The sequence below is a fragment of the Lynx canadensis genome, chromosome A1 (assembly GCF_007474595.2).
Source record: "Lynx canadensis isolate LIC74 chromosome A1, mLynCan4.pri.v2, whole genome shotgun sequence".
Lineage (NCBI taxonomy): Eukaryota > Metazoa > Chordata > Mammalia > Carnivora > Felidae > Lynx > Lynx canadensis.
Genome location: NC_044303.2, coordinates 77,081,098 through 77,108,703, shown reverse-complemented (window position 1 = coordinate 77,108,703; position 27,606 = coordinate 77,081,098). Strand labels below are relative to the sequence as shown.

At 40.0% G+C, this 27,606-nt stretch overlaps 1 protein-coding gene across 1 annotated transcript; it reads left to right on the top strand.

Moving 5' to 3' along the window:
• The first annotated feature begins 64 nt into the window (after positions 1–64).
• Positions 65–26,015, top strand: ARGLU1 (arginine and glutamate rich 1). The gene is made up of 4 exons (XM_030313855.1): positions 65–654; positions 8,605–8,830; positions 11,128–11,211; positions 25,197–26,015. The coding sequence occupies exons 1-4, from the start codon at positions 308–310 to the stop codon at positions 25,359–25,361; spliced, it is 822 nt and encodes a 273-aa protein (XP_030169715.1). The 5' UTR covers positions 65–307; the 3' UTR covers positions 25,362–26,015.
• The last annotated feature ends 1,591 nt before the right edge of the window (positions 26,016–27,606 follow it).

Here is a 27,606-nt window from a genome sequence, read left to right as displayed (position 1 = left end):
CCTTCGGCAACAATCGTCAGGGGGCGGGGCTCGCGCAGCGGCGCGTTCCGCGCGGGGCATTGTGGGAAGGGCGGCCGGTGCAGCCGCGGCTGCCATCTTAGCAACTCCTGGCGTTGCGGCCTGGTCGTCGGAGGCGGCCTTCGTGGCGGCCGTTCACCTCAGAGAGCGGTATAAAGTCAGCTGGCCGACGGCCTTCCTTCCTCCGGCCTCGATAGGACGGCCAGCCCGCGTCCAGAGGCGGAAGCGAGGGCAGTGGGACGCGTGCGGGGCCCCAGGCCAGCGGTTAGTCACAGCGTCGCCCGGAAGGATGGGCCGGTCTCGGAGCCGGAGCTCGTCCCGCTCCAAACACACCAAGAGCAGCAAACACAACAAGAAGCGGAGCCGGTCGCGGTCGCGGTCTCGGGACAAGGAGCGCGTGCGGAAGCGCTCCAAGTCCCGGGAGAGTAAACGGAACCGGCGGCGGGAGTCGCGGTCCCGCTCGCGCTCCACCAACACGGCCGTGTCCCGGCGCGAGCGGGACCGGGAGCGCGCCTCGTCCCCGCCCGACCGCATCGACATCTTCGGGCGCACGGTGAGCAAGCGCAGCAGCCTGGACGAGAAGCAGAAGCGAGAGGAGGAGGAGAAGAAAGCGGAGTTCGAGCGGCAGCGAAAAATGTGAGCGGCCACGGGGGGGAGGGGCGGGGAGCTGGCGGGTGGGGCCGGCGGGGCTGGGTGGGCCGAGTGGGGGGATCGTGGGCGGGGGGGGCGGGGGGTCGAGGGGTCGCAGGAACCCGCCCGAGGGCTGCAGCCCCGCGCGAGTGGAGAGCCTGGGGCCGGACGGACCCACGAGTTGGCTGGGCTGGGAAATACCGGGGCTTGCGCAGGAAGGGCTTGGAGCAGAGAAAGCGATTTTGGCGCGAGAGCGGAGCGGAGTGCCGGAAGTAGGGGGTGGAGTTCAGAGTGGGGTAGAGGCGCTGCTTCGGCCAGTGAGGGCGTGGGATAAGGGAGCCCGTAGAAGGGATGGAGAGCGTTTGGGGCCCGCTGGTGGGGGGGGGGGCAACCGGAAAGAATTAACCCTTGGGATGCAAATTGCAGCTGGCCAGAGCATTCTAGTACCGGGGCTTCGATTTGACAGGGCTTCTCGGGAAATGAGACCCTGTTGGTGGTCCCAACAGTACAGCCAAAGATGCATTTTATGTTAGTGAGTTCCTTTTGTTAAAGATGTCGCGGTTGCTTTTCTTTTTTTTTTTTTTTTCCGAGCCTGTTCGGGTTTTGTTTGTTTGTTATTTTTGGAGCTTCAAAAATAAAGTGCACAAACCTTGAGCCTGCAGTACGATGAATTTTGATACTTGAATTCGCCTGCATAACCATCCATCCCTATCAAAGTTGCTTCCGTCCTTATACTTCTCATTTATATGGCTTTATATTCCTCTGCAGCAAAAGTAGGTGCAATCCTGCGTTTTGTTTTCCCTTGTGGTAGAGGACACTTGAATATTTGCTTTTATTTTTGCATTGCTCACGTATGGAACTTAATGTAGGGAAAATCAGGATCACAGTGAGGTCCCCAACTTGAAATACTGTTGGGGTAAAAGTATCTCTGAGAGTCACCTCTCAAGTATCTTTAGATCCAAGAGTAGGTACAAATAATTCCAAATTGATCATCTTTTGTTTTTAAAATGTAGGGTTTGGGTTTGGTTTTGGTTTAAGACCATAGTACCCTGATGCTCTAGGTATTCATTTCTCAAAGCCAGTTGGAAAGGTAGTGTTAGATGTGAACTGTCTGTGTTTAACCGGCCATCTTCCTCAGCCCGTCAGTGTTTAGAAAGTGCACACGAGGTAGGAGAATTACCTGAATTTTCTGAGACAGATATATGTACTGATTGTTTAGGGGCTTTAAATTTTTCTGCAGTTGGCTTTGCGTTATGTAGATTTTTCCAGCAGAGTGTGTTTCTAAGGAGCAAAGTTTTTAAGATTTACGGGACTGGGGCACTGACTAATATTACAGAGGAAGCAGTACCTGGAGAGCTATTTGCTGTGTCTCTTTATTTTTCCTTTATGTAGAGCTGTCGGTGATAACATACATTAACATCAGATACATACAAGTAATTGTTTTGCAACAAACCTTGATTATATAGAATCCGGGTTTTTCTGGTATATAACAAGATCCTTAACTGTAAAAATGAACTCTCAAATAAATGTCAACAGATGAACATTTTAAAAATTAAGTCATGTCTCAGATAATTTTCCCACGTGAAAACAGGTGTCCAAAGAGAAGTTATTTGCCATTCTCTAAAAAGCTATGACTTGTAGGAAAAATAAAAGGGAACTTGGTATGCAGAGAATAATTAGAGGTGTTTAGCAAGCTGCACATGAATAGCAGGGACAGAAACCGGGGATTAAAAGAGAAAATAGGAGAGCCATATAGTTCCAAGTTGGCAGAAGCAGCAGATTACCGTTAGCATTTATGAAGGGAAGAGGGGCAAAGCGAGCAGCCACCTGTACACTGAATTCTGTGTGCCATGCAGTAGGTACTCCTCAGTACGGTGTAATGTCTTAGAACACAAAGGAAACCATGGAAAGACCTAGGTTTTAGAGCCTTGGAAATGGGCCTAAGTAGTTGTGTGTCTACAGGTCTCATTCAGCTAATACGGTTCGAGCAATTAATAAGTGCCAGGCACTGTGCTAGGTGCTGCTGAGATAAAGATAATTGACCCCTCTCCAAGAAGCTTAAAGACTGCTAAGGGGTACGTAACAATAGTGTGGTAATTCAGTGATAGTGATGTGACTTTAAGAAGGAAGCATCTCAGATGGGTAAACACCTTCGTCCTCCTAAGGAATGGGTGGTAGATAGAAATGAGATTGTCCGGCAAGGCATAGGAAGGTACATGTGGACCAAAACAGAGTCCCTTCAGCCCTTGCCAGAGTAAAAGGGAGGGAGGGGGGCTGAATGGCTTACAAGTGAGGTAAAACACGGGAAGTTCTATAAGTACTAACATCATGGAGTCTCTTTAGTCAGGGGAGGTAAACAGAGGCTGAGAATCTTATAAAGGAGTCATGTTAAGGAGCTTGGATTTCATCCTAGAAACAGGAAACGTTTTGAGGAGGTAAATGGGATGAGCTTTTTTTTTCTCTCCCCCCCCACCCCCCCCCCCAAAACAGCACTGAATGCTGTGTAGGATAGATAACTAGTTACAGTAAGACCACACAGGAGTAGTGAGGGGGCGGTTGTTGGAATGGGAAAGGACAGATTTAGGAAACAGTGCAAATAAAACTGGATTGGAGCATAAGGGAAGTAAAGCATTAATATTGGTTCTCGTGTTTATATTGTAGCTATTGCACCAAATGTTTAAGGAACTATTTGTGTGGCAGACGGTGGTTAAAACGGCAGAAACCTGATAGATAGCGGACAGGGAACGGTCGAGGGGAGTTTCAACTGGCACTTCCACTGTAGGCACTTTAACACTTGGGTATAGTGAGTTTATGCGAGTTTGATATGGGAGACTGAAGCCTTGAGGAGGAAACCTTGAGAGTAATTAGAACGACCCAGGTAGCGTGTGAAGGCAAAAAAGCAGTTGGCTTACGGGACTGAGAGGACCTTAGGGAATGTTGTTGGAAGAAACCAGTGCTTGCTGGAAGCAGAGAAGACAACAGAGCATAGTGTCCCTGTACCTGGAAAAGGGTCCGTGGGAGGGGAGAGACTGCAAAATTTGAATACTCTGTTGGGCTTAACTAATTTTGTGGTAATAATGGAAACCAGATTGCTTTGCTGTTTACAATTGTGAAGCCTTGAATAAATCACGTACCTGTAAGCTTGATTTCTTATTTGTGAAATGAAGATACTGGTCTTCGTTATGAAGATTAGAAATCGCACATTTATGAGGCGCCTGGGTGGCTCAGTCGTTAAGCGTCCGACTTCGGCTCAGGTCATGATCTCACAGTTCACGGGTTTGAGCCCTGCATCCAGCTCTGTGCTGACAGCTCCGGGCCCGAAGCCTGCTTCAGAGTCTGTGTCTCCCTGTCTCTCTGCCTCTCCCCCGCTCATACTCTCTCTTCTCCTCTCTCCTCTCTCAAAATGAAACATTAAAAAAAAAAAAATGGCACATTTAAAGTATCTAGACATACTTGGCATATAATGGGCCTCCGTACATAATGTAATATAATTTACGAAATGCAGCCAGATTGAGCCTGGTGAGTTTATGAAGTGCTCTTACGAGTTATATTAATATAGTAAAGGTAGACCTTAGCATTAATTTTTTTCTCATTTCTGAATAGCTAGTTCACATGTTTCAAAATTGAATTCAGAAGTTCTACCTCTTCCCTGTGTCCCAACCATTTAGTGTGGTTCTCTCTCCTTATCATTTTCATATGTATTCTTTTGAAATGGCTTTGTGCATGTTGTATTCACTGTGCATGTTGAAAAAATAGGCAGTTGTAAAATAACTTGCAGCAAATCCGGAAAATGTTAATGCTATAATAATTTACTGTAGCCTGTTATAATCTAGGTTTCAATATGCTTAGTGTCAATTGCATGACAGGTTTGAGAGCCTTCTGAATTAAAGTATCTAAAGCTGAACTGGGATCTATATGAGTGATCCTTAGAGTACTTGACGAGCTCACTGTGAGAGTAGAGAACAGCTTTTATGAGCAAATTCAGTATGTGGAACTGTATTTCGGGGACACTTAGGGCTTTAAGACAAAGGATAAGGGCATAAGATCTAGCTGATGTTGATAAGAAATTTATAAATTTTTTAAATGATTTGGGTAAATTTTATTGCATGCCTTTGCCTTTGTAGGGTACTATAGGGCTTAGATCATGAGCTTTGGAGTCTACCTAGGTTAGGAAGTCCTCTCTTAGCAAAATGCAGTGACCTGGAGCCCAGCTAGTAAAGTATTCCTATGCCTTGGGAATCATCAGAGGTGTAACTGATGACATGGTGTATAAAGCTGTTGGCCCAGTATTTGGTGCCTATTCAGTACTGAATTAATGCTGTTTGCTGTGATGTTATGAAGCACTTCCTAGAAGGAAACTCCTAGGGTTGAGTTCATACACATTAAAATATTTCCGTATAATATTTTAAATAATATTGCCATTTGCCATGTTCAGAGTCATACTCTGGTTTAACAGTGCTGTATTGCTGGGTCCTTACTGTTCTAATAGTTACCGTTTTAAAGTTGGTGGTGACTGGAGTTTTTAAAATACCTGAAAGCATGGAGGCATGGAGAAAATGGGGACCTAGTGTTATACATACTACCATCGAAATCTTGAAGATTGTGATTCAGCCCTTTCAACATTGGCACAAATTCTTGGCAAGGGAATACATTGAGCAGAGGAGCCCGAGGAAGAGATTAGAGCCACTAAAGAACATCAGGAAAGTGACAACTCCTATGGCAAAAGTTTTAAGGAGTAGGGCACCTGGGTGGCTCAGTCATTTAAGCATCTGACTCTTGATTCGGCCCAGGTCATGGTTCTTGGGTTCAGGCCCCACGATGGGCTGTTTCTGGCAGCGCAGAGTTTGCTTGGGATTTGGGATTTTCTCTCTCTGTGTGTCGTCTGTCTGTCTCTCTCTCCTCTCTCTCTCTCTCTCTCTCTCTCTCTCTCTCATCCCCCCCTCTCCCCCCCCTCTCTCTGCCCCTCCCCTGCTCACACACCCATATTCTCTCTCTCCCTCCCTCCTCTTCTCTCTCTCTCTCTCTCTCTCTCTCAAATAAATAAAAACTTAAAGTTTTAAGGAGTGGAAAGGCAGTGACATGAAATGTTTTTTATAAGATACTAATGAGCAAAAGTATTTGGTTTTTTTTCCCCAAGAAAGTTTCAGTGCCCCTGGTGAAAGTTAGCCTTCTACCTCTTTATCATTGATAATGATAATAAACTTGTCATCAGTAAAGATGAACTGCTTAATTCAATTGTACATGTGCCCATTGTTTTTCTGAATTCAATGTGGGGAGAGGGGAATTGAAGCGTCATTGAGAGTAATTTTTTCAGTGCTAAATCTGAAAAATCACTTAAATTTTTTTTTTTTTCTGATTGTTGCTACTAAGAATAGCAGCAACAACAAAAAATTATATTGTTGATAATTCTTGTAGGGGAACAGTTCTGCTGTGGTGCCCTGACCTTGCCTGTCTCCACGTGGAACACAGCAGCAAGGCTTAATTACAGTCACAGTGGTGTGTCCTGTGCTTCCTCCAGGAACAAAGGGAGATAAGCAGCCTTGTGAGAAACTCCACGAGGCCTTTTCTCATCCTCTCAGTTTCATTTGAGCTTGGGACTTTCCACTTGCCCTCCCCTCTGGGCTATAAAACCGCTGAGCTGCCCTTAGAATTGACTCCTTAGCAGCAAAACAGCCCACTGCCTATGCCTGTATTGCATGTCACCTGTCCCCTCTGGTTTGGTGTCCATGAGTGGGACCAGAAACAGCTGACACTGTGCTGATCTGGCTTTTGCTGTAAGTAATAAACTGAATTTATTTAGGCTTATTTTCTCCGTACTAAATCCAGAAATGTGACCCCATTAGCCATTGTGCTATTGCTATTACTTACAGACTGCTTGACAAAAAACCCTGAATATGTATCAGGTCTCTTCCATCTTTCCAAAATTCCTAAGTTATTTGGCGACTTTTCTAGTGATGAGCTAACCTAAAGCCTTATTCCATTCTTCTCTCTGCTTTTTACTTTGGACTGTTTTAATTGAAACTGTTTTACGTTGTCCTTAGAGTTGAATTGCACCATTTTTGACATCTTAAAAGAGAACTTCTTCTTAGGCTCCTTTACATTTACTAGCAAAAGTTTGTTTGTGGTGAGTGGTGTGTACTTTTAAAACTTTGCATTGTGTAAACTTTCCAACTTCTGTAAAAGTGGAAAGAATATTATGACGTTAATACACCCATCATCTAGGTTTGACAGTTATCAGGCTTATTTCAGCCTAATATTTTTCTCTTTGGATGAGGTAAAGAAACAAAATTTTTATATTTGAAATGTAGTTTAATTTCCACTAAAATCCCTGCCTGGTTTCCTTGAGGTATGTCTGGCAATTCATTTTAGTGTTAGGATAGATAACTATTCTCTTTTATTGAGCTGCTATAGGTAAAGGCTTATTGAAACTACCTTAAACTGTATTTTATTCGAAGTTATTGAATAGGAAAAGGAGCATTGTTTAGAGTATATGTTAGGCTTTTGTATCTTTTTAAATAAAAATCAGTAATTTAGTGTTGGGAGGAAATATTTAAGAAACAGGCAACAGAGTCTTCAGAATGGGATGCATATGTCTGGAACCTAGAATAAATAATTGTGCTTTTTCAAGTAGTTACTATCTCCTGGTCAGAAAAACATAAGAGGTTATAAATGCAGAAACTGAAATGAATCAGAATGTTAAAAGATACATTGGTGTTAGTATGGTATCACTGTGAATAAGTAACAGGAGTTGAGAATAAAAGCACTTGAGTGGGAATTGAATTACCCCCCCCACCCCCAAAATACAGTTTAGTTGAAGTGGATTGGGGTGTTTAAAGGTCACTTAGACACTATAAAGTCTTTACTAAACACGTAAATTGAATGACTGGCTCATACATATTTATGAGTCATCAAAAGATATAAAGGTTACAGGTTGTATTTAATTTTATGGGCTGTGAGAAAGTTGAAGCATTAATAATAATAAATTGGCCTCTTAGGATTTAGATATACTTCCAGAGCCTCTGAATTTATTATTAATTCAGTACAAATTATTGTCTCAATACAGTGAGCTACATATGTACAATGAAATTTTCCAGTAGCCCATATTGGATGTCATTGGTATAAAATGACCAATTTTATACTGGGATGTCATTCCCAGTAGACCATATTGGAGGTCATTGGTATAAAATGTACATGGTGTCCACTACAGTGCCTTGATAAATGTCAGTATTTTCAGTGCAGAATTTGATTTTGAGTAAATAAGTTGGTTTATAATATCTAGATGGGATTAAAATAATTTAAACCGTATCATGCGTCATTAAACTTTTTTATTAGAATTGGCAATATATTTTCATCTACCCTCCCACATCTTGAAGAGCTTTTAATTAAAAACCAAAGAAAGAAGGTATGCTGAAAGGTTCAGAACCTCAATTAAGTTGGTCTGTATTTTCAGAAAAAGCTTCATTGCCTTCACAGTCTGAATCTCTTTGAGTCTGTATTTCTTCTGATTTTGCTAGTGGGGGGCAGGGGATGAACTTAGTCTGAATTGCTTGCTACATAGTATTTTCTCCTGACTTCTCTTGAAGCTCAACCCTTAGACTGAGTGCATTGGCAAATGAGTAAATCCATGCACTTTGTCCTTTCGTTATAAAGTTGGTAACAAAAAGTAGACTTCTTGTTTCAGATTTCTTAACAGTTCTTAAATTAAAACTAATGAATTAAGCTCTTCGTTGAGTCATTTTGGATTTAGAAAGTGAAAGCTAACAAAAACATGATTTCATATTTGTTCGAGTTTCTGTATCCCTGAACATCTTGGTATCTAGTATTTCCTTGAGTGTTGCACTCAGATGAATTATAAAATCATAGAATCAGGCTGAATGTTTTACAGACGTATAACTAGTTTTAATTCTTACGTTTACTTCTGTCATCTAAGTCACTTTTTTCTACTTTGTGTGCTAGTCGGCAGCAGGAAATAGAAGAAAAACTCATCGAGGAAGAAACAGCACGAAGAGTGGAAGAATTAGTGGCCAAAAGGGTAGAGGAAGAATTGGAGAAAAGGAAGGATGAAATTGAGCGAGAAGTTCTCCGAAGGGTGGAGGAAGCCAAGCGCATCATGGAAAAGCAGTTGCTCGAAGAACTCGAGCGACAGAGACAAGCTGAGCTTGCAGCACAAAAAGCCAGAGAGGTAACGCTCGGTCGTTTGGAAAGTAGAGACAGTCCATGGCAAAACTTTCAGTGTTGGGTGTGCCTCCTGCTCAGTTCAGAAAGAGATGGAATACAGACTAATTCCTTTCTCATCTAAACTTAACATTGCTGCGAAAGTTAATTTTTTAGCCTGTTCAGAAGTGCTGACTGACATCTAAAAGTTACTTTCATAAAACGTATTCAAGGATACTTTTTGATTTAACGGAACTGGCTTACATATTTGAGAAGTGTTTGAAACTTTTGCCATGGCTGCAGGACTTACATTCTTTTTTGGGAGGGTGGCGGGAGACAGGGAGTGGTAAAGGGAAAAGGTTAAAAATCCACCTGTGGTTACGTATTCTTCTTTTCTGTTTATCATTCTTACTGCCTAGACTGTGAGAGGCTTTTTGCCTTCAGTCAGATTACAAAGAGCAGGGCCTAACATTGAGTGACAGCACCTGCTTTTGATAAATAGGTTTTCTTGCTCTTCTTTTTTTCCTTCTTTTATCCCTCACCCCCTCCCCCAAATCCTGCTTCAACACAATGGACTAATTCTGGCATTCTGATCATAAGGCCCTCCCTCCATTTTCCTAATGTGTTTCAAAGAATCTTTTTAGGAAAAATGTCCAGAGTATTCATCCACTTTTTTTAGTATCTACTAACAACTCCTTTTTTTCTCTAGAGAGTTATGAAGGAACAGGTTGTCCTTGTCTGGAGTCAAGCTAAACACATGATTTGTTTTATCAGCAGCTGGAGCAGAAGTTGAAAATGTCTTTCTGTGAGACAGTAATTTGCTACTGAAGCTTTATGGCTTATTTGCACTGATTACTCCAGGTTCCTAAAACTTGTTGAAAGTCACTGAAACACTCAAGGCAAATTACTTTACAGTGCTGAGTGTCCCTTGACATAGTTTGTGTAATGAATACGAATTCCATTGGTGCGTGCCATAGAAAATCCTGTGGTTCTATTTTCTCGAACTTAAATATTTGACTCAAAATAATATGTTTCATATCATTGTTAATCTTGGCATTAGTATGGGCAAGTTGGCATCATACTAAATCTCTCTTGTTTTCCAGTAAGCTTAGCTTTTCAAGTGCATTCTCCCTTGTGCTGTCTTTAGATACACGTGTCTATATTTGGTAGCTATCACAGACTGTGCAATTGAATGTATGAAATTTTACTTATATCAGTGCTTTTAATAATGGAGATAATTTTGGAGTAATGGTGCTGTCTTGTAGCGAGTTATTAATCATAGGAAGATTTTTTTTCTCTTCATTTGCTTTTTGTTTCGTATTAACAATTTTTTTTACACGGACACAACCCTCTGACAGTCTTTCCAAATATTAAAATCATTTGAATATGTATGCTGTGATCTGAACACTGCCCAAACCATCAAGCAATCTTCATATAGTTTGCATTATAAAATCTCATTAAATTCTCCAATAAAAAATAAATTACAGAATTTTATTTCCGGACCATGCACCCCCTGGATTCCTGAATTTCAGTTCAGACTGTAGATGACAAGATAAGCTGCCTTTAGAAATTGTCAACATCTGAATGTTAAGTCCATTTTCCCCATGGAAGAAGCCCTTAGTTCCATGAAGTATGGATTACCATTTGTATTTTTCACTAACAGTAAATGTATTTTTCTTATTAATTGTTTGCCTTAGGAATGATGAATTACATTTTTTGTTCCTTCTTACCATAAACATCTGCATTCCTCAGCTCAGCCTTCCTTGTATGTTGTTTCTTTATAAATGGTTGAGCTGCTGATGCAGGTATTGCCAAGCTAACAGTACAAATCATTTTAAAGAGGAAGCTGGCGCGTATGGCAGCCGAGGAGCACACTCTGCAGGACACTGGACAAGACAGTAAATATTCAACTTTTAATGCTGATTAAAGGAGTATAGGTAAAGAATACGTAGGTATACATAATTGGTGAGACAAATATTCACTTTATTTATATTTTATATATTATTTTTTTAATTTGGTAAATACTATCCAGTTTTGTAGTTGTCCTTGTTGATTTGTGTGATATTAAAGTATTAGTAATAATTGCCAGGAAACTATCATTAGGGAGGGTTTAGTCGGTTGCTGTTTGGACTGGGAGGGATGATTTAAATTTAGTGCTAGAAACAAATTTTAGTGGCTGCACAGTTTATCATTTGTCAGACAGAAGGTAGCTATAAAGCTGCCCTCTAAGTCAGCTCAAAAAAGTTCAGAGGAAGATTAGTAAATATTTATCAGTAAAAATAAACATTTTGTTTTTCTAACATCTTAACATGTCCTCCCCTTTAGGAGGAAGAACGTGCAAAACGTGAGGAGCTAGAGCGAATACTGGAAGAGAATAACCGAAAAATTGCAGAAGCACAAGCCAAACTGGTATGTATGAAAAGCATTTTTTATTTGCTTTGCTGCTTCAGATTTTGTGGGATGATTTTGTGCTTTATCATGGACACATTTTTTTAGTCTTCAGGGCTGTTTGCAGGGATTTGAGGCAAGAGCAGGAATGGTTCATGAGATTTTAGCTAGTGTCTTCCAGAGGAATCCATTTGGGGGCAATCCAGAGATTCTAGTAACTCTGGAGAACATTCTGAAATTTGCATTTAAAACAGGGCTCCTGGGAGAATTGTACTATCCCCAGTCCCAGAGTTTTTCTCTCTTCACCTCATTTACATTTTTCTGCCTGGATAGTAAAAACAAAAGCTTGGAAGTATTTAAACTCAAACGCAGCATTTCACTTCACATGAGTGACCTTGTTCCCACCCAGTTACTGGGTATAGTATGTAGGGAGTCTGTATTTGATAGTGTGCCAGACTCGTAAGCTATTTTTCCTATTCCAAGTTTGTAATCCAGCAAGGAATACAGAGACTTAAGTAATCATGACATACGGATCTAAACGGGGGTGAGGAACAATTTGGAAATACTAGTGAAGAAGCCAGTGTAAGAACATTGAGGTCATCTTTTGAAAATAGAAAAATACTAATCTGTGATTGTTTCTGCTTTTCCTTCCAATTCTTTTTTTTTTTCTTTTAGTACAAAAATCCAGAGGTTTTGTTTGTTATGTTTCTTTATTTTTAGCACAGACTGGCACTTAAAGTAGAATAAAGAAGTAGGATAAAGTTTTGGGTGGCCTAGGGATTTCCATTAAAAATGTATATTCTGAAGCAGTCTCAGTATGAGGAAGAAAACAGAATGAAATGACTGTGGATACAAAAAAATCCAGGAAACAAAAGGAAGAGACAGGCATTAAAGGAAAAACTTTCTTTGCCTCATGAAAGTGGCATATAGGAATTCTTCTTTGAAGTAAGAATCTAAATCAGGTGGAAGGGAAGTTACTTAGGATGAACGGAGAATGAGTGCTAGTTCGTGCCCAGGAATGGAGACATGACCCAGGAGGGACTCTTGCTTCTAGACATCTTAGAAAAGTTTTGTTTACTTAGAAATGTGTTGAGAAGACATTTGCTGCGAAGTCATACTGTCACATGAAGGATAAAAGCAAGTTGTAAGCTCTCGTTAAGTGGTTTAGAAAAAACAAATTTTGTGACTGTTTATAAAGGCACAAAAAGATCTGAGTTGGTCTAAGTAATTAATTGACAGTGGATCCCAATGAGAGTAGGGGTGAAGGAGGATCATAAGTAATGTGTCCCGTAATTGATAAGAATGTAAAAAGTTAAAACTATGGTCCAGTTGGTTCTAAGGCATAATCTTTTAAGAGGTGGTATGCCCCAGATAAAAGCCAGTACTAGAAATATCAGTAACTTAATGCAACTTAAGTAAGTAACTAAGCAACTTAATGAGGATGACACCAGGATTCTTCATGCACATCGCCATCCTGGTTATTGTAAAGGTCATAGTGAAAGGGAGGGACTTAATCCTGCCTTTCCCAATGAAAAGGCCTTAAAATCTGTTAAGGTAGAGCAAGCACTATGAAAGTGAAATGGATGAGGAGTCATTCTGAGGTCTGTCCCTACCTGCTCATTAATGAGTACGTGATCGTGCTTTTTTAGTGATGCTAAGAAGAAAGTCTCAGTTCAGGTAGGAAGAAGGAAGATGGAAAGTATGAACCTTCATTTGAGTCTTGAACGTTGAGCTTTTTTGAAAGGTAAATATAGTGTGGTTTGTAGGGCCTGGATGTTTCCAGAAGGGTGGAACAGTATAGCTGGTATTGAAAATGTACCGGCATCACGAAGTGGGGGGAATCCCTCTTAGACCGTGGTAAGAGATTGGATAGCATGGTGACTTCGGTTTTGGGTGGCCTGGAATGCCGGATTATGACTCCTAGAACAGAGTTCCTCCGCTTATGCCCTGCCAGGACCCCTTCTGATCCCGAGGTAGCTGTCTGGTGCCTAGGGAAACTTGGCGCTTTATATTTCTTTTGGCAGTTTTCTTTGTTTACCCGCACACAAACCATAAAAACATAACTTTCGGTGTGTCCTTACTGGGAAAAGATCAGCAAGCTTATTCTAGAGCAGTGCTTCTCAAGTGGTGGTAATTGGCCAGTTTTTGTTTTTGTCTTTTAATCCTAATTTGTCTCAGACTATGTTTGCAAAATACAATTAAGATGAATTACTAGAAAAATGACATCAAGTGGCTATAAAAGCTTCTAAAATACTCCTGGTTTCTACATATCTTGTTATGGATCCATTATGGTTTGCAGACTATTGCTGATTCATGGATCATACCTAGACCAGTACTGTTCTGGAACATTGGGATTTGGCAGAATAGACTGTGCATTGCATGTTATCAGTACAACTTTTGTGAAAAGATATCTTGGAGAAAAAAAGAGTTTGCATTTGAGACTGTTTGGTAAGAATTTGCACATAACTCATTTGTTTCCTGTGCATGATAATGTTGGAAGCTCGAGAAATAATTGTCAGTGTTGGAGAAAATTTTTGTTTCTGTTGGGCATCATCTATTGCAGGGAAACTAGCACATCCTTTGTGTAGGAAAAGACAGAATGTTACTGCATAAAGATGCCAGGAGCGTACGGAGACTTTCGTTCTTGTCCATTCCTCATCCTCTCAGTTTTCAGCAAGTTCTTTCATCTTTTCACACATTTATTGGGAGATACTACTGGAATATATTCTTTTTAAAAGAATAGATACTTAGGGAAATATGCCCATGTTGTAGATAGCACGGGACTTTTCCTGAGTGTGTCAGTAGTTCTGGTTTATCTTGTTGAAGCAACAGTTCTGTTTGTTTTTATGACCTAATAAATATGCTAGAAATGTGGACCGGTTCATGGTATAGCAAGAAGAATGGGATGCCTTCTTAGCTTCTAGAAGGCAAGGGGAGAAGAGGGAGCAGCCAATCCATAATCCATATTGAGAATTTGTTAGGTGTAAAAAGCAATTGATAAGATGTTAAGTTCTCTTAAAGTATTTAATGTACTTATTGTGGAGACAAGGACAATTCCAAGAAAAGTTAATAATATGAAAATACTAAGTAGTGCAACGGGTGATGTGTGATAATTGACATCATTGCCCAGGTCTCTAGGGAGACCTGGGAACCTTCCTGGAAGAGATCGTGTGAGCTGGGCCTCCGTGGATAGTTAGAAATTGCACTTACGATGGGGACAGGAGTGTGAGGAAATGAAGCAGGGAAAAGGCCTTTTGGGGCCTTAGAATAAAGGCAAGAGTGTGTAGGTGCTCTTGGGATAGTGGGATGGGCCGGAGCAGTGAACCAGCTTTTTGTGTAGTCAAGAAGGTGGTGAGGTAAGTGATGGTAGATGAGGTTCGAAAGCAGATTAAAGGAGGGTGGGGAGAGAAGGTTCCCCAGAGGGTATTTCTTAAACATTGTAATCTTGAAAGAATAATACAAGGATTTCTTAGAAGTCAGTAAAGAAGACCAACTCCCTAATAGAAAAAGAAGAGACTTAAAAGAGAATTCACTCACACAAGTGGAATGGAAAAGTGCCTTCATAAATTCTTGACAATGTAGCAAAACAAAGGACTCCCCTCCCCCCCTTTCTTTTCCTCTAATGCTAAATACCAGTAGAAAAAGACTTTTTTTTCCCTCATTAGCACCAACTATTGGCAAGGATAAGGTATAAAGGGACCTTTTTATGTGGTGATTTGGGGAGTTTAAATGGCTGTGACCATTTTAGAAAATAACAGTGAATCAGTAAATATCAGGAGCCTTTAATTCTGTGTCTAAGAATTTTATCTTGAGAAAAGTGACTCAGATACAAGTAAACTAATAAAGAAAAAAAACTTTTCCCTTTATTATTTAGAATAGTGAAAATTTCACAGGTTTTTATGTCCCTTATATAGTTGGTTTTTCTTTAGTCAAAGTATTTGTTAATCCAGGGGAAGTAGCTAAATGCAGAATTTACGTGTACATTATGATCCTGCTAATTTGAAAAGTATATTTGCACGGTTTAGTAGATGGGAAAAAAATGCTAAGAATCGTTATCTGTAATTGGTACACTTACATGTAACTTTATACTTTTCTCTAGTTTCTATATTTTCTACAACTAACATACATCACTTTCATGATCACATAAAAATAATTAGTAGAGAAAGTAAATTTAAGCCACACTTTGACTAACGTTTAAGTAGGTCCTTATGACAAAAGTTCAAAGATTGATCACAGTAATGACTGTAATAAGGAATGTATTAGCTTAGCCCCATGGGTTCTCTCATGTAGAATTCATGTTAGGTACTCTAGACCAGTAGTTTTTGCTCACGTCCGTTCCAAATTGTTTGTCAAGATATTTGATTTTATCTGTCCAAAAGGAGGCAAAAGCATATTAACCAACAGACATGCTTGATGAATAAAATCAAGGAAGAATTGACACGTGTCTTGGCTTGCCTGGACTTGGCTTTTTGGCAGATTGGTATCTAGTTCTGCCTGACTATTGGCAGTGCACCACTGTCTTCAGATATTTGAAAGGGTATTGTTAGTACAATGGAGATTTTTAATGTTTTTTAAAAATGTTAAAAATAGTACTAAAAAAATTTCTTTTTACTCTTCACAAAAGTTTTTTGTGATGTGCCTGGGAAAAGCCCAGATATTATTCTGAAATGTGTATGAATCCTACTTATTTAGAAAGGGAAATAATATACTAAGAAAAGCGATAGATGTTGCTGTGGAATTCAGTGTCCCTGCAGGAGGCTAGAGCAGTAGGAAAAACATGACTCTCAGACTATCCGTGGGTGAATGAAAGTGGTAGTCAAATGTAATCTGGTTAATTTGTGAGTAAATACTGAAACTATAATAAGAGTCAGACGGACAGTTTCTAATAAAATTATAAACATGCTGATAAAAAGGAAAAATTGATTTTAACTGGGAAACATTGTTTGGAATTTTTAAAATATATGCAAATCATAAGTTTGAGATCTACAGTGTATTTCCTCTCTTTAATATTAAAAACAGTTTCTTTGTGGCGCTTGGGTGGCTCAGTTGATTGAGTGTCTGACTCTTGATTTCGGCTCTGGTCATGATCCCAGGGTGGTGGGATTGAGCCCTGCATCTGGCTGCATGCTGACCATGGAGCCTGCTTGGAATTCTCTCTCTGCTCCTCCCCTTTGCACGCGCACTTACTCGATCTCTTTCTCAAATTAACAAAGAAAAAAACAGTTTTTCCTTACCCACTTGCCAAATAAGGAGATTTACCATGTTCATCATGCTTAACGCTTTGTACCTCTCTCTTTTGAGAAATGAAAAAATTGTACCATGTTTGGAAGTTGATTATATGTGAAATGTGTTCCACATACTTAAAGTAAACCAGAGCTCGCTTTGCAATTAAGAGATATCTCTGGAAAATACCTCCCTGCGCTCCTCCCCCCCCCCCCCCCCCCACCACATACACAAAGCTATTTGTGTATTCTGTGTCCTGATCTCCTGTTACTTTAGTAACACTAGTTACCTTGTGTGGTCCCAAAAAAAGAGTCTTTGTGGATATGATAAAGTTAAAAATCTTGGGGAGTTTATCCACTATGCCCTAAAAGCCATTCCACATAACCATTGTAAGAGGAAGGCAGAGGGGGCTTTTACCACAGTACACACAGGAGAAGCTGAAGACAGAGCAGAGAGAGCTTTGAAGATTCTGGCCTTGAAGATTGGAGTGATGTGGTCAGGAGACAGGGAATCCTGGCAGCCACCAGGAGCTGGAAGAAGCAAGGAATAGACTCTCAATCTAGAGCCTCCTAACGGAGTGGGCCTTGCTGACACTTTGATTTTGGACCAGTGATACTGATTTCGAACTTCTGGCCTCCAGAATAGTTTTATGTTGTCTGGACCTACCCAGTTGATTACTAAAAATATGGAAGTAGTTTTGGAGTTGGACAGTTAAAGTTTGGAAGAATTCTGAGGCACATGATAGAAAATGCCTGGACGGCCTTAAAAAAGACCGTTGGTAGAAATAGGGACTTTAAAGGTGCTTCTGGTTAAGGCTCAGAAGCAGAGGAAGAGTTTACTTTAAACTAGAGGGAAGGAGGTCCTCGCTGTATAGTGGTAGGAAACCTGGTAGTGTCCTACAATTGTGTGGAAGGTGGAACTTCTCCGTATTGAACTGGCATATTTAACTAAGGTATTTCTGAGTGAAGTGTTGAAGGTACAGTTTGGTTTCTTCCCCTGGCTGTTGATAGTAAAGTTCAAGAACAGATAGAGGAAAGAACAGATAAGTAAAATGGAATGAGCAGTTGATGTTTGGAGAAAATTTCAGCCCATCTAGATTACAAAAGATGCTATAAAGTCAGGAGGCTTCCTGTTAAAAAACTGCAAACAAAGCCAAGGCTGTGGCTGGACAACCATTTGCTAGGGCTGAAGAGATTATGCCTGTGACTCATAAGTTCCTTCAGGCACTTTAGTAGCAAACACCAGGAGTAAATGAGATTATCCAGGAAAGATCTGTTGGGGAGCATCTTGTCCAATGGCCTGCCAGATTTGGGAGACCCGCAGGGTTTGTGAGGATGCTGTGTCAGCAGAAACACTGCCAACTTGGACCGAAAAGGACATGGGGAGGACACCGTGATGAAGGGCTCGCAGACTCCCAGCAGACTCCACTCGTATAGGAGAAGGTGACTTGAGGACAGCACAGAGAGAAATTTGAAGATTGGAGCAGTGCATAGACAAGCCAAGAAACCCTGGCAGCCTTGAAGAGGCTTGAAGAGGCCAGGAACAGATTCCCTCCGAGAGCCTACAGAAGGAAGGTGGCCCTGTCCACACCTTTAGTTCCAGTGACACTGACTTTGGACTCCTTTGCTCCCAGAGTAAATTTCTGTTCTCTTAAGCTATCCAGTTTGTGGTAATTTGTTACAGTGGTTACAGGAAACTAATACAAATGGAAAAGGAATGGGGCATTTATAGTAAGTAGAGTGAGCACATCTAAGTTGAGAGAGCACAGGACTGAGTGATATATTCAGTTAATAGTGATGTATTTACACGTTTTAAGAGAGACAGGGACGGCATGGCGCCAAATGTAAATGTCAATTAAATATTTTAATTTGTAACGAAGTGATGGGGAGTTAATGGAAGAATGTTTAGTCAGGGAGAGGCTTGTTTTCAACTGATAAGGTAAAAAGCTCATTTAAGAGTGTGTTAGTGTATTTTGGGCAACAGTATTTGGAAAATGTTCTGGATATTACTGAATTGGCCTTATATAGTGTGAGTGAAGGACAGAAAGTCAACCAGAAACCCACTGAAAGCCTGTCAGAAGATGGGGCTGGAATTGGTAAGGTGGCAGGAGAAACTGTAAAGAGAGTAAACCTGGTTGAGCGATAAAAGTGCCCGGAGGGAGGAAGAGGAGAAAATGTGGTGTGGGAACCAGAGAAGATCTCATGCTGACAGCCAGGTATCAGCAGGCACTTGAGAAAACCTCCACAAAAGGGAATGAGTGACCAAGGCAGACAGAAGCACTGACTTGAAAGAAAAGAGAACTTAGGGTATAGAAGATTAAAAGAACCACATCTGGATGAGTTCACGTTAGGACACAAATACTAAAATCCTGAAGGTACAAGATTGGTGTTTGGGCAGTATTCTTAGAGTGGTCTCTGCTGAGCCCTGGAGGACACTGATTTTTGTGTCGAGTATCCCATACCAGTCTCGGCTGTCAGTTCCCTCTTGAAGCAGTTGTGTCCACTTTTAAGTAATACGGGATCTTGGGAGATGTTCTGTAATGTTGACGTTCCAAAAATATATTGAAGATTATAAAGGTGTAGCAACTGAGGAATTGCAAAGGAAAGGGGCTAGAAGGAGTGATACGAATTCTCTTTATATGGTAGCTAACAATATCCTACAGCATACACTGTAAACATTAGGTAACAGAATAACCAAATTGCCATTGGTGGGGGGGGGGATTACTTTTTTTAAAAAATCCTGGTATGTTATTTTTTTTAACCTTGTACGTCAATAATTTCGGAAAACTTTACTGATCCGTAATTTGTTAAGGGTCGGAATTAATTACTTCAAATTTCTTTTTAATATTTTTTTTATGCATTGTTTATCTAAAGTGGGATAAACATTATTACACTTGTTACAGGGGGGAAGATGAGTCAAAGAATTAAAGTTACAAATGGCAGAGTTTAACAGGATGTGTGTCTGGGAAGTTTAAAATGCAGAAATCCACATTTCTGAGTGGTGGCATGATTTCCTAATTGTAATATTTTTTCATTCTTGCCTGTCATTCCCGTAATCACTGCTGATAACAAGTAATTCTCTCTTTGTAATTTTAAGATTTTGTAAAATCTCATATGTATTTTTAGTAGATTTCAGCATCCTTATTTGCTGAGAAACTGCTGCTAGGGATCACCCCAATGTACAGTTAGAGACCATGTAGGTGGGGGATGCTTAGAAAGGTGCAATTGTAATAAGGAAACTGGGACCTCTGGGTAGAAGAGGGGGGAACAAAAGGTACTGGAAGGGGTAAATAGACTCTTCTAGAATGGTATACTTTGCTTTTATGTATTTTATCTCACCCGTCACTCTTCCCAGTGAGGTACAGGGTTGAAAGCCACCTTTGTGAGGGTCCTGGACTTAATGGCTAAGAAGGCCCACCCTCTTTTCATGGCTCTAGTATGGTGGATGTTGGCTTTCTCTTGGGCCTCCATGATGTCCATGTGTAATCCTTGTAGGAGAGCTCGGTATTGTTTTTCTGTATGAATACACGAGTACATCCCCCCGCCCCCCTGGAATAGTTCTTTCTTTTGCATGCATTTGAAACAACAGAAGGGTGGAGGAGGAGTGGATATTCCAGGGGCATTGGGAAGGAAATGGCGTATCAGATTGCAGAGGGGGCTAGGGTTTAGAATACCTAGCAAATAAGGTGTAGGGCCAAACCTCACAGATGGATGGGGTAGGAAACCAGTTTTTCATCATTTGAGAACCACTATGTTAAAATTGATGGTTTTGGGTTTTGTTCGACTAGTTTTTTTGGTTTTGGTGTTTTTTTTTGTTTGTTTTTGTTTTTTGTTTTGTTTTGTTTTGCTCTGGTGTAATTGAATAACATTTATGCTTAGTTTAAAGCTATAGTGGAACAAAGTGTAAACATTTGAATGTAAAGACAGGATATTCACCTGCTCACTTCATTTTTAAAAGTCATTTCATTATCAGGTACTTCCAGTAGGCACTATATGCTCAGCACTAAGGGAGAACCAGAGAGACTGCAGCCCCTCTTCTGCACACATGCACTTCCGTCTCCTGTATTTGTAAACCTGGATGACATTGAAACTTTCTTTACCCAGTCTAATTTCATTGGTGCCTGGGTGGTGGCACAGTCTTGGATTTTGGTTCAGGTCATGATCTCGTGGCTCATGAGTTCGAGCCCCAGGTAGGGCTCTGTGCTCACGGCTCGGAGCCTGGAGCCTGCTTCGGATTCTGTGTCTCCCTCTCTCTCTGCCCCTCCCCGACTTGTGCTCTGTCTCTCTTTCTCTCAAGAATAAATTAACATTAAAAAATAAAGTCAATTTCAGTGCAGAATCAGTATTTCCTGTTAATGAAGGAAACTAGTTTAAAAATCTTGTTCATTTTAATTTAGGTATGTGATCACATCATTCAGATTTATTTTTTAGAAAAATAAATGGTTCTGTCTCTTTTTTTCCCCATCCACCTACTTTTCATTCCCATCTCCAAAATATATATTCAATTACGGTTTTTGTCTATTTTTCCAGAGTTTAAAATGCATATTTTGGCAGATACAAACACATGTATTTTTATTCTCCCCTTTTTGCAGAGAAATAGCATACTATACATAACTATTTGGGACTTTGCTGTTCTTACTTAACAGTATAACTTGGGGGGTTTTCCATTTCAGTATGTAGGGATTCCTATTTTTGTGTTTTTTTGTTAACCACACAGTATTTTTTTTGAGAGTGCGCATGTGCTCTCGTGAGTGGGGGAGGGACAGAGGGAGAGAGAATCTTAAGCAGGCTCCCACCCCATCTCAGAGCCTGGGCTTGATCTCATGACTGTGAGATCATGACCTGAGACAAAATCAGGAATTTGACACTTAGCTGACTGAGCCACCCAGGTGCCCGTGCACAGTGTCTATTACATAGATTTTGCATAATTTAATAGTCCCATATTTGGGAATTTTGGATTTCTCCAGTCTTGAGCAAGCTATGTTGCATTAAAAAACCTTGTTCAATTTAGCATGTTTGCAAGTGTTATTTATAGGATATTCCAGAAAATTAATTTTCTGGGTAAAAGTATTATGAAGGTAAAATTTTGGTAAGTAGTGCCATAGTACTCTTCATAAGCTAGTATTTCGTATTTCACTTTTGAGTTTGTCAGTATGATACAGTGAAAAATAGTGTGTAATTTTAATTAGATTTCTCTTAAGGGTGAAGCTGTGATGTTCAAACTCTTCGCTCTTTAAGGATCTAATCTACTTCGTTGAGGGCTGAGTTAGAACCATAGGCAGCAGTGAATCTGGGTGTTTATATTGGTAAGGGTTTCCCAAGCACATGGACACAAAGTAAGATTCTTTACTGTTCTTTGATTGAATTGTACTTGCCAGGCTCTTACCCCAAATGTGTGATGATTTGTTAAAATTGGGCAAAGTAATTGGCATATGAATTTATTACTGATGATGAACAGAAGTAGGTAATTCTTTTCTCTTGTAATCATCAGTGAAAGTCTAAGCACGAAAGTGGAGATTTGAGATGGATGTACAGGTGGGACTTCAGTAGGAGGAGAGAATGGCAGGAGTGTAGGAGAAACGGAGGCAAGATAGAAAGCAAGCATAATTTGAGATACTAGCAGAGACACACAGTTGGAGCCAGATTATAGAACGTCTTAAATAGTGTGCTAATTGGGGAAGTTAGGCCATATTCCACACCTGGTGGAGATCACTTGGTAGCATGAGAGAACAGAAAGATGTTCCCAAAACTGGTAGTGTACTGTAGGGTGGATGGTGGATGAAGGGCAAAGACTGAGAATGAGGAAACCATTTCAGGTCTCTAAGAAGATGTGGGGCCCTGTGCTGGTGTGGTGGCAGTGGAAATGGAGGACAGGCTCTAGATGAGAGAACGTAATGGAAAAGAATATAAGGGGAGGATTAACAAACTGGTTGGCTATTTGCTTGTGTCGGGGAAGACAGGATAAAGCTACAGAATATGGGTTGCAATAGAGAAGGTAGTAGAGAAGGCTGATTTATTTTAGGGTTAGTTTTGAGGATTCTAAAATTTTTTTTTTTTAACGTTTATTTATTTTTGAGACAGAGACAGAGCATGAACGGGGGAGGGGCAGAGAGAGAAGGAGACACAGAATCGGAAGCAGGCTCCAGGCTCTGAGCCATCAGCCCAGAGCCCGACGCGGGGCTCGAACTCACGGACCGTGAGATCGTGACCTGAGCTGAAGTCGGACGCTTAACCGACTGAGCCACCCAGGCGCCCCAAGGATTCTAAATCTTGGACATGTTGAAGAGCTCTGTCTCTGTCCTGTAGTGTGCTGTAGCTTAAGAAACGGAGCTTAGGGAAAAGGTCTGAGAGAGACATCTATTTCACCTCTCCATTGGATTTTCCATCTTGCCTACTGACCCAATTCCCACTTTTTAATTTATTTTTTATTTTTTTAATGTTTATTTTAGAGAGAGAGTGCAAACCGGGGAGGGGCAGAGAGGGAGGGAGGCACAGAATCTGAAGCAGGCTCCAGGCTCCGAGCTGTGAGCACAGAGCCCGATGCGGGGCTTGAACCCACAAACTGTGAGATCGTGACTTGAGCTGAAGTCAGACGCTTAACTGACTGAGCCACCCAGGTGTCCCCAAATTCCCACCTTTTAATTCTGATCTTCCTCCCATTTGCCCTTCACTTGATTTCAGTGGATTTGTCCCACCATCTATCTTCTGCCTTTTAGTCTACACCCATACCATCTTAAAGTAAAACAAACCTCTTTGTGTTACTTATGTATTTAAATGTCAGGGTTTTGTTTTTGTTTTTGTTTTTAAACATTCTATGCTGCATACCAGAGTCCATCATCTTTCCGGTCTTCTGCTGAAAAGCCTGTAATTCAGTCACATTGAATGTTACTATTTCAGGATAAAAAAAAAACCTATCAGTGGAGACAGAACTGATCAGGGTGGAGAGCCTTAAATATTTTGTTTTTTAAAAAAAAAATGTTCAGTTGGAAAGAGAGGGAGAGAGCGTGCACGTGCGTGGGGCAGAGAGGGAGAGAATCCCAAGCCGGCCCCGTGCTGTCAGTGCAGAGCCCTATCTCAGGAACCAGGAGATCTTGACCTGAGCCAAAATCAAGAGTCAAACGCTTAACTGAGCCACAGACACCCGGAGCCTTAATGTATGTTTTGAACCACTGTATTTTGTATGAAAGAATATGTAGGAAGAGAAAAATATTTTAAAAGACTTCAAGTGAACAGAAGAATGAATAAGGAAGTCATTGAGAATTGGAGTTTCTGACCATCTAGAAAATAATTTTAGTAGAATAATGGAGATAGAAGTAGTGACTTTAAGACTTGACTTTGGAAATAGGAAAGCATTCACAGGATGCAGTGAGTGTTTTAGGATGAAGATCAAATAGGAAAGAAGGGACCACAGTGATCACTGAGATTTAAAAAGTCAAAGGGTTAGAGCAGGTTTTCTCAACCTTGGCCACATTAACATTTGGGAGTGGATAATTGTTGTGGGGGGCTGACCTGTGCGTGGTAGGATGTTTACCAGCATGCCTGTCCTCTGCCCACTAAATGCCAGGAGCCACTCTCCCATTCGTGACCACCAGAGTCACCAGCACACATGGTCTAATGTCCCTTGTGCTGGAGGGGTGGACTTGCACCTGGGGGGGTGGGGGGGAGTAAGGAAGTAGGCCTGAAGGAGAGAGACCATGAGGAGGGAGAATTGGAATGGCTGGAATTTTTTGGTAAAGAGGGGAAACGTATAGACAACACAGGAAGGGAGTTGGTTACTTAAGACTGAAGGAGTTGAAGTCACCACAAAAGTTAATTATTCCAGTGTCCATTTGAAACCGAAAAGCATGTTATAATCAGCGGGTGAAAAGGGTATTTAATTTTTTTCACTCCAGAGAAAGGGGTCTTTAGTATTTCTTGATTGCATATTGACAATATAATGTAGCCCCAGTAGAGGTTTTTTTTTTTTTTTTCCTGTAACTTTTTTTTTTTTTTTTTGAGCTTATTTATTTCTTTTGAGAGAGAATTCCAAGCAGGCTCCGCACTGTCAGCACAGAGCCTAACTCGACGCCTAAACTCAAACTGCAAGATGATGACCTGAGCTGAAACCAAGAGTGGGATGCTTAACCAACTGAGTCACCCAGGCACCCCTCCTATAACTTGTTTTTTAAGTTTATTTATTTATTTTTTTTGAGAGAGAGCAAGCATGCAAACAGGGGAGAGGTGGGAGTGGGGGGATTCCAAGCAGGCTCTGAGCTTTCAGCCAAGAACTCAACTACCATGAGATTATGACCTGAGCTGAAATCAAGAGACAGATGCCTAACTGACTAAGCCACCCAGGTGTCCCTCGTGTAACTTTTTTATATGTCTTTCTAACTACAAATCTAGTTCTAGTAATTGGTAGAGAACTTAACTGTTTGAAGAAATCGGTGCCTTTGTTCATAATTTGACAATCTGTTAATCTGATTCACTGAAGATGTGGATAAAAATAGGTACTAGGACAAAATCTATACTGGTTTCGAGATACGATTTTTAGAAATTTCCATTTTCAAAATGTGCAAGTGCTTTTCTACAATTTTTAAATATATTTTTCATAAAAAGAAAGAATAGGCAGAATTAATAAGGAGTTCTTTTCTAATTGCGCTATAATTTTTCCTTTATCACTTTTTGTGTGAGTTTTATTAAGCATACTGTAGTACGTATGTTCCTGTGTCACCTGATTTCCCAATATTACTAATGGAAGACCTGAAATTCTTGGAAGTTTTAATGTTTACTTTTAACTTTCAGGCTGAGGAACAGTTGAGAATTGTTGAAGAGCAAAGAAAGATTCATGAGGAAAGGATGAAACTAGAACAAGAGCGACAACGTCAACAAAAAGAAGAACAAAAAATTATCCTGGGCAAAGGGAAGTCCAGGCCCAAACTGTCCTTCTCACTAAAAACACAGGATTAAATTGCAAACTCTGAACTTTTTACAAAGAAAAATGGAAAAACTTTGTATGGTAGCTTCATGTTGAAGTGGTTTTTGTTTTGTTTTGTTTTTGTTTTTTGTTTTTTTTTTAATTTGGAAAATCTGGAAAAGTTAGCTTGTTCTAATAGGGGCTCTGCTCTGCATTCCTTTTACCCCCTTAACTTCCATTAAGTCAAATCCTTATCAGATCATTACTGTCTTCTAAAGAGGGATCTATTTTTCATCTGTTTGGATTCTGTAGTATGGTCTGAAGGAGAGCAGATCACTTGGTAAACTGGATGGTCTGATAAGGTTTTTACTGACCCATTGACTTCAGAGTTCTACTCTGTCTATTACGTCATAATGCTGGTTTTGCTGACTTTTTGTTTTTTTATATATTTATAAAAAAAGAAAAAGTTGGTAATTGCATTGGAAGCTCCCAGGGTGTTACTGGACCTGTGTGGTGTATTGTTAAACCAGTGTCCTTGATGCTCCTGATACAGGTAAGGAAACAGTTGGTCAGCTCTGGCACAAACTATATATACAGTTCAGTATTGTCTCTGTTCAGTTTGTTTTTATTTCATTGACAAAATCAAACCAGCATTCCCCATTGTGTAAATAAATGATTTTGCTGAATAAAGTAAAGTCTTAAATTCATATGTTGAAGCAATTTTTTTTAAAGTTCTGTTAAGTCTTAAAGAGGGTGGTTTACTTTTTGATGGTCAACAATTTAGGAATCCTAGAACCATGCTATATTTCCTCATACTTTTAAAATAGGATTTATATGTACATTAAATATCCTCACGTATTAGTATTTAATGGCTATTTTTACAAATACCTAACTTATGCTGCTACGGCAATTAAGACGTCAGTATTACCTTTAAGAAAGAGTAAGCACCCAGAAAAAGATTTAAATTCTCAATCCTGTGCCTCTGTTTTAGGATATAAAATGCTACGATCACAAATTATACTTAATGAAGGCAAGAAAAATGCTTCTAAAAATGTATAGAACCTTAGATTATTTTCAAAGTGGGCCATCAGAAAGAACTTAGCTTTGTACCTTGACTAAAGGCTAAGGTAGTCAAATCCTCTTTGATGTAGGGTGCCTGCACGTTTATTTTTGGGACAAACACATTTAAACTTCTTATAAGTTTTTGTTTTTGCATGTGATACCTTACGGATGACTCTTAATACACTAGAATCTGCCTCAGTTATCTACGTATGTTTAAGTCTACTGGTATTAAAACATTTATTCAAGACAAGGATATGGATCTAAAAATGCTACCTGAGCTGCATAAACATGTCTTCAAAGTAGAGAACATGTTCTCCAATATTTTTGAGACCGTTTGATCAGTCTTTCAAAGTGAAAACAGAAGTTAATGAGATGCCTAAATGGTAGATTATTTTGTGTGTGCATGCTAAGAAAAATGCTATTGCTTTAGTTTGAGCTCTTCAGTGAGTCTGTTGTGGTAAGGAACAATATTATCAGTTTAAATATCTTTAAAGATAGAATTTTAAGTAGGCATGAACTGTAGTGAGAACTGACTTATGATACCTATTACTCTAAAACATTCACTTTATTTACCTAAAGAATATAGGTTGATTTATGAATCCTTTTTTAACCTTTAAATATAGGTTAGCTCTATTTCATGATTTTTTTTTTTAATGTAACTTTTTTTTTTTTTTTTTGGTGCAGATCCATTGTTCTTAGGTTGTATATTCAAGTTTTGGGAAATGTTTATTTAAAAATTGTTTTGCTCTACAAGTGTTATAAACATTGTATCTAAGAGAGTAGCCTGGACTTAACATTTTTAAATTAGCTTATGCGTGCCTTTTAATTTTTTGAAAATCTCTTACTGCCACATATGGTGTGAAATCACAGTAAGTTGCTTAGTGACACCCCGCCATATCTGCCGGCTGTGGGAGATTCGCATCAGATATTGAAATTGTTCCTGTGCCAGGCTACAGGAAAGAGGATGTGATTGTTAATAAAATACACCCAATCTTTTCTGTGCTGCAACAATGTGTACTAATTTGTTTTCTTCATTTGTTTCCACTGCCTTTGTGTGCGTATTATAAAAGTTCAAATTTTCTCCCAATTAGCAGTTCAGATGTTCCCTAATTTATTAAACACGCCTTTATTCATAATTTGTTTTTTAGGTTATTATTAATGCATTATAGCAGTAACTAATGACTGTTTACTTTTATTACAGTATTTAAAATATGTAGTTATTGCAATTTTTATTGT

Excerpts from the sequence above, each read along its gene's own strand:
- ARGLU1 (XM_030313855.1), top strand. The coding sequence starts at position 308 with ATGGGCCGGTCTCGGAGCCGGAGCTCGTCCCGCTCCAAACACACCAAG. Across the intron at positions 655-8,604 it reads TTCGAGCGGCAGCGAAAAAT|TCGGCAGCAGGAAATAGAAG; the intron begins GTGAGCGGCCAC and ends TTTGTGTGCTAG. Across the intron at positions 11,212-25,196 it reads CAGAAGCACAAGCCAAACTG|GCTGAGGAACAGTTGAGAAT; the intron begins GTATGTATGAAA and ends TTTAACTTTCAG.